Below are 7,651 nucleotides of genomic sequence, written 5' to 3'. Positions count from 1 at the left end.
ATATGAATTGAAATTTTAGATGTTGGGCCGTGAAGGTTATGGGCTAGAAGCCTAGAATATATGAGCTTTTTGTATTTGTAAAAGCGCTTCCATTTATTTATGAGAGTAATTCTTTGATTTTTTGTGGGATGTGGAATGTTCTGTTAATTAGTTATCTTTATTCTTCACACAGCAATTCCCCCTTGTGACGGTCACAATTTGCGATCACTTTTGGATAAAATGTAACCACTCAAGTACTGTTCATAAAATGTTACTTTTAAAAAAATGGTCACATTATCTCATAAACTGGTCACATTTGGCCCGTCGTAAATGTAAATAGTGTTTGTGACGGAATAGTATCCGTCAGAGAATTGGTGTTCTTCACATATGTGAGGAAGTGAGGCCTGAACAAATATAGTCATATCGAGTTCGGTATAAAGGGCCTAGGGGTGGTCAATGTTCTTTATCCGATCCAGACCCGAAAATTGGACTAAATCGGACACGGAATTAAAATTTTGACCAAGTCTTCGGTCCAACTTTTTCAAGGATTACGGTTTCAAATCAATTTCGGTCCAGCCAGATTGGATCCGAAAGGCCGGAATTTAATAAATGTTCAAATATAAATGTACCCGTATAAACTTGTTTTTTTCTTAAGGTTAGTTTATACGGGTATAAGATTATTTATAAATGTTCAAATATCTTAATTTGTTACGGAGTATTATAAAGATAATAAATCCTTTATAAATTTAACGTAGGCAAGTAAGTACAATTCCGGTTCCATCCGATCTTGGATCCAAATTTTTCAATCCGGTCCAGTCCCATTCACGATTTTGGGTCATTCCAATTTCGGTGGTGGTTAGCACCGATGAACAGTCCTACGTGTACACAACTGAAGAACTCAATCTCAATTTTCATAATAGAAGTAGTAAAGATCAAACACAATACGCAAAAAGATTAGTAGTCACTCAAAGACTAAGGTCCTATCCTTTATGGCTTAATTTTCGTCTATTTTAGTTTAACTCAGCTTTATTTAGTTCGATTTAGTTACCTGTTTTTTCATAAATTAACTTTTACTTCAGTTTATTCAGTTCAATTGAGTTAACTCAACTCCATTTAATTTATTCGGTTTTTCTAAAATGTGCCCTAAGGGCACATGTTAATAATTCTTAAAAGGAAAGTTTAACAACAAATATGACATTCAAATATGAAAATTTGGTTTATTATTTTAATTTTCCATGATATTTATTGTTAAACTTTTCTTTTAAGAATTATTAATATATGCCCTTAGAACACATTTTAGAAAAACCCTAATTAATTCAGCTCATTTTAACCGAACAGAACCGGGACTAATTCACTGGGTGACAAAAACAAATATGTGGTGTGTATTTGCCATTTAGGCATCAATTATTGTCCTGGTGCAATAACCATGTGGCGGCCAAACTCCCGTGATAAACTTGTGTACTTGTGCACAAAATCTCGTTGAAGACGGCACGTATTCGTCACTTGGGAGTGACGGATACCATTTCCTCTCACAAATGATCCAAATAGAGGAGAGAGGGAAGCACATGGGGCAGTGGCGGACCTAGGAATTTAGTGTCGGGGGGGCACTAAAATTTTTTTAACGTGTTATTTACGCGTGTTTAAGACAAATTTTTTATATTTTGAATTTTTTTTTTCCTAAATTAGCTTATTTATAGAATATAATAGACTTTAATACTAAATTTAACAACAAATGTAAGTGGTTCAGTGGTTTAAGACTTTGTAAGTCATCCAACGGTCCATGGTTCGAATCCTACATCAAGCAATTTTTTCACATGTATTTGAAATAGCAGATAAATTACATGGGCTACGGCCCAAAATAAAACACAAACTTGTGTGTTGTTAGCAGGAATCGAACCACATATCCCCTGGATAATAGTCCACAGTACTACCAACTATGCCATAACAACTCTTTGTCTTGCTTAGATACTTAAAAATATTTATTTCCGAAATGTCTTGGGGTCTGCACTCCCCCCTTTCCCCAGGTCCGCCCCGATACGTGCGCTTTTTACCACCTTGCTCTCCTATTCGTTTTGTGAGTGACATTCTGCCACACCGCCCGACCGTCTTCTTGAAGACTAACTCAGTAACTTGTGTTGGGTTCAATTTTTGGAGCCCAATTTCTCTCCATTTTCTAAGAAAAAATGGAGAGGCAAGTTCCTCTTAATGGTCCGGATTGCATCTTGGCAATATCTAACGATTCTTAATTTACGCATAAAAGTAAAGGAAAAATGGGAGTGAAAGGATAATTATTATTAAAATAGATTGTGAGAGGAAATAGAGAGAAAAGAAATGAAGAGGATCCAAATCCCAATTTCTGTTGCTTCAATGATTGGTGTGCCTTTATATCTCTCCCCCTAAAAAAAAAAAAGCATAATATTTGCAATCAAATAAACCAACAAAACAAAAAATGGAGCTAATCTCAGAATATTTTGTAAAACCAAAGCATGAAGTATTAGCAGCAAAAGAGCCTATTTACTTAAACCCACTTGAAATATGTATGTTAGGAATTCATCCCATACAAAGAGGTCTTCTTTACAATTACACCCTTGATCAATCAACTTCTTCCCTAATCCTTAATATTATTGATAGTCTAAAAGAATCTCTTTCAATCGCCCTTGTCCATTTCTACCCGTTAGCTGGTCGCTTTGTGACCGAAACTTGTACAGATGATGAACATGTTTGTAGCGTGTTTATCGACTGTAATAAGGGTCCTGGGGCAAGGCTAACCCATGTAGCTGCCCCGGGTCTTAGGAAAATTGATATCCTTTCACCGGACCATGTGCCAGATACTATTAAGAAATTCTTCGAGTTTGGGGAAATTTTTTGGAATTACGAGTGTGACACTAGGCCTTTATTATCCATCCAAGTTACGGAACTCGTAGATGGGGTTTTCATCGGGTTTACGATGAATCATAGTATTGTCGACGGTACGTCTAGTATGCATTTTTTAAGCATGTTATCTGAAATTTTTTGTTCGAACAATGCAAAAGAAAAATTATTTAAGATTTCACGAGTGCCCGTGTATGAGAAAAATCCATGTTTTAAGTTGCCACATCGTAGGCTTGAGGAAATCATACGGACTAGACGTGGGACGATTATCAACCCGTTAAGGGACCGGGTCTTCCATTTTTCAGCGGCATCAATGACCATGATCAAGGCCAAGGCCAACAAAGACAGTCCCATCTCTAATGTGTCGTCGTTCCAAGGTCTATCTTCGCTTATATGGAGGTCAATTACTAGGGCTCGAAACCTGTCAACAGACCAAGAAACAGCTTGTTGCATGGTCATAAATACTCGGCCTCGACTTGACCCAAAATTATCCGATAATTACTTTGGGAATTACATATCACAAGTGAAGGTGATTAGCAAGGTGGATGAGTTGTTGGGTCATGACTATAATTGGGCTGCAATGCGTATAAATGACGGTTTAAAAACCCGAGATGATAAATCCATCCGTACCGCTTTGAACTGGATTGCACAGCTACTTTCTACTACCGGCTTTTCGAGTGCAGGCGACATTAAAGGCCCAAATGGAGTGGTGATAGGTGGATCAGCTAGGTTCGATATTTATGGCCTTGAATTTGGACTCGGCAAGGCAGTAGCTGTTCGTATGGGACCTGGAAATAAGACCGATGGGAGGATAACTCTTCACCAAGGACGTGAAGGAAATGGAAGTGTAGATTTAGAAATATCACTCGAAGAAGAGCACATGGCCTCCCTTGAAATGGACCATGAATTTATGTCTTTTATCTCTTAGGGCTTATTCGGATGAAGGGGAGGAAAAACTCGAGTTCTCCCTCCTCCATCTTATTCTTAAGTGTCGTCGACTTGTGTGTAAGTTAAGTTTCTCTATAGATTGTTGTACAAGGGACTTGATTGTCCATTGGTGTTGGAATTGATCACCATATATAACAAGTTATCTATCTATGAACATAATTCTGGTATAAGACCGTCTCACAAAGAAACCAACTTGATTACTCATAAACTAAACGGCTAATATCAAGTATTAATGGATTAGATTGGTGTTCTATCAAAAGGACTAATCAGATTCTACATGAAATTGAGGAAAATGGTTGGAGGGTGCGTTGAGATGAAGCCCAGAATGTATGAACAATTTGGATTGAGTAACAATGTCACTGCAGCATTTTAAAAACTCAAAAATTCTCATGTAAGACGGAGGAATTATTCGTCTTAAGCTTAAGACGGGTCAAATACTTTAAATAAGACAAAAGTGAAATGTCTAGGGAATAACAAGTATTATTTGGCCTTTTTAACCTTAAGACGGATATTTGTCACTAGTTTTTTTCTTTTTTCATTTGTGTCAAAGGACGCACAAGACTAGTACAATACACAAGTAAACGGATATTTGAACTTTGGGGTATATCGATCACAAGAGCTCTGTCTTAACCACTAGATTAAGACCTCTATGGTCTAACCTGAGGTGCTAACCTGAGGTGCTAATGACGGAGATAAGACGAAGAAGAGGAAGGCCTAACCTGAGGTGCTATGCACGGCAAGCATCTTAGTCTCCACATCTTCAGCATCTTCGGTCATCCCTTTGGCATTGTATGCTTGTATCATGGTTGCAAAGGTTATATTATTTGGCTCACACTTGTTTTCCTTCATTTCCGAGTATAACTCTTTCATCTTCTCAATGTTGCCATTCCGGCCATAGGCGCTTATCACACAATTAAAATACGGTGTGTCTAAAACTATATTCGAGTTCTGAACTTGCCTGAGAATGGAATCCACCTTGTAGAATTTCCCAGCTTTACTGTAAGCATTGACAAGGCTGCAGTAGGTTATGGTATTTGGTTTCATGCCTTGATGCTTCATTTTCAGAAAAAATTCATCCATCTCCTCAATATTACCAGCTCGTCCATATACATCGAGAATAGTATTGAAAGTCACAACTGTTGGCGAAAAGCACCTTTTCTTCATAAAGTCTAGAACTGATTCCATTTTCTCATACATTCGAGCTTTCCCGTATGATCGGATCAAGATGTTAAAGGTCCTCACATCAGGGCTAATCCCCATTACCTGAAATTCTTCATACCAACTCTCCATTTTCTTGATTTGGCCACAGTTCCCATATGCCCATATGAACGAGTTTAACGTAAAAACATCCGGATGACATTTACCAGTTTCCATCATCTCTGACAAAAGACTCTCCATTTCATCCAACAATTCACCCTTGCCATATCCATCTATAACAGTGTTATACGTAACAGTACTGCATTCTATCCCTAGGTAGGCCATCTCACTGAGAATTTGATTTACAAGATCAAAACGACGGTACTTAGCACAGCAGTTCAGTAGTATTGAATAAGTATGAACATCTGGTTTACAGTCATATACGGACTTCATGTCATCGACAATGGCTAATGCTTGATCGAAAAGACCACATAGACCATAAGCATTCACGAGTGCAGTAAAAACATCAACAGCAGGCTTAACCCCATCAGACAACATCACCTCAAAAAGTAAACCAGCCTGTTCCGCCTTTCTACATTTTCCAAGCATCATTATAAGCTTTGTGTATGTTTGGCTTCTTGGTTCATACCAATGTTGTTTCCGAAGTAGCCCAAATATCTACAATTTGGATATCATCCTTTGTTAGTCTCTAAACTCACGCGAAATGTCAATCTAAGCACTGAAGCGCCTATCACAATTTCCGACAATGAGGCAATCTCTTTCAACCACTGAAGGCAAATTAATGGGAAGACCCTATGGCCCTCTACCCAAGTTCCCAAGTTCAGAAATTTAAATTCCCAAAATTCGCAAGAGTTAAGAGTCGACACCTAATCACTACTTGTATCAGAAATACGAACTTTTATCACTCGAAACAACCAACTTTGTTAAAGACAGCTTATAAGTTATAACCCTCAGGTCCTTTAAAGCTTCAAAAACATAATGGCAAAATATGATGGGTTCGACCATATGTTTATCTTTGATTAAAATACTCCTCGAGAAAATAGAAAAAGTCGATAAACAGCAGCAAATGAGTGACAGACCTTAAGAGCAGACTCCCATCTGTACTGCCTAAGGGCCTCATCCAAAGCTTCAAGAACAGCTTTAGGCCATAAATTATTGTACTTGTTAGACCTTGATTTCTTCTCAATAGCTTTAATGGCTTCTTGGGTCCATACAAGCTTAGACAATTCTCTCTTTGTGTTTTTCTGAGCTCCTTTCGGCACTATCGCTGCTGTTTTCTTCGCCGATACACGAAACCCGGATAACAGTTCTCGTTTATCAAACTTTCCTTCGTTCAGGCATTTCGTCAAACAGGTGGTGGGTGTTACAGAGGATGAAAGCCAGCGCATGTCAGCTGTTTCTATGTGTAACAACGCTTCCATTTATTTATGAGAGTAATAATTCTTTGATTTTGTGCGGAAAATTAATACTAGTTGGGATGTGCAGGTGCAGTGCTCTGTTAGAGTGTTAGTTATCTTCACATATATGAGGAAGTGGGTCCTGAACAAATGAGAGGCTACTATCTTTAGATTTTTCGTAAATTAATTACTGTTCAAGACGGTAATATCCGTCTTAAATTTGAAACGAGTCAATGAAGGTAGATGAAATAAAATGAAGATACCTAGCGAGTAGGGACTAACAAAGATTTGTCCGATGTATAATATACAATATGTAAGTAGAAGCGTATTTTTTTACCGTGAAATGGATCTAATTATATCTCGAGTACAAACTATTAATGATTGTTACTATCGGGATAACCGAGTAAACTTATAGGTTCATCTATAATATCGTCATACACATCCCAATTAACCTCAAGACTGTCAAAATTTTCCTCCTCACTCTCCCTATCGCTAGACTCGTCAAGTTGGAGGTTCTCAAAGAGATCCTCCAAATCGACCTCACTATCAGTGCAAGAATCATAAAGGGGTTCTAAACTATCCTCATAAAAAGGATTGTCAACCACGCTAGTGGTCTCCTCTATGTCTCCGTCAGCATTTCCTAGATTGGTTTCTAAGGTCTCACCCACCCCCTCATCTGAGTCAACATGAAGAGAAAAGTTGGGTTTAAGAGATTCACCAGCAAACCAATCAAAAAATTCTAATACCTCTTTTACGGGCATTCTTGTGAAATCCCCCTTACCAATAGAATTTAGGTATGCTCGCGTAGGGTCACTCATACCCTTGAAGAGAGTCATTAATATTTGGAATTCAGAGAATGCATCTCGCCTGGGCTCAATAAACTCCCAAAGCCTGGCGAAATAAGCACCAAAGATTTCATCCTCTTCCTGTGGAAAACTCTGAAAATGAAACATGAGAACGGTCTCAAGGAACCGAAGTTCCCTGAGACTAAAGAAAGAAAGACTAAAATTAAAAACAACTAAAAATTAGCGCTGCCTCCCCGGCAACGGCGCCAAAATTTGATACCGTCGTTTAGTATCAAAGTTAAATTTATAATTTTCCAAACTACTACTATAGATAGCGGCAGTCAAGGTCGAACCACAGGGAGGTAGGGAATTATTAGTTGCCTTTATTTAGTCTATAAAATTGAGGGGTTTTGATTTGGTTGTAAAACTAAAAGAAGTAAAATAAAAGCGATATATAAAAAGATGGAAATAATAATAGAGAAATAGCTAAGACGATCGGTTCACTATAGTTTC

The 7,651-nt window shown here is 37.9% G+C and overlaps 1 protein-coding gene across 2 annotated transcripts; it reads right to left on the bottom strand.

The window, feature by feature from the left end:
* Positions 1 to 711: 711 nt before the first annotated feature.
* Positions 712 to 6,517, bottom strand: LOC141622500 (pentatricopeptide repeat-containing protein At3g53170-like). 2 transcript variants are annotated; one of them, XM_074438539.1, is made up of 3 exons: positions 6,036 to 6,517; positions 4,518 to 5,613; positions 712 to 854 (listed from the first exon to the last, which is right to left on the bottom strand). In XM_074438539.1, exons 1-3 carry the CDS (start codon positions 6,375 to 6,377, stop codon positions 802 to 804), a joined length of 1,491 nt encoding a protein of 496 aa, XP_074294640.1. In that variant the 5' UTR covers positions 6,378 to 6,517; the 3' UTR covers positions 712 to 801. The 2 variants fall into 2 exon arrangements, with proteins under 2 accessions (XP_074294640.1, XP_074294641.1); XM_074438540.1 differs by lacking the exon at positions 712 to 854 and adding an exon at positions 2,247 to 2,375 and having other exon boundaries at positions 6,036 to 6,515.
* Positions 6,518 to 7,651: the final 1,134 nt, after the last annotated feature.

This window comes from Silene latifolia, chromosome X (assembly GCF_048544455.1).
Source record: "Silene latifolia isolate original U9 population chromosome X, ASM4854445v1, whole genome shotgun sequence".
NCBI lineage: Eukaryota > Viridiplantae > Streptophyta > Magnoliopsida > Caryophyllales > Caryophyllaceae > Silene > Silene latifolia.
The sequence above is the reverse complement of the archived record's forward strand: the minus strand, read 5'-3'. Positions and strand labels throughout refer to the sequence as shown.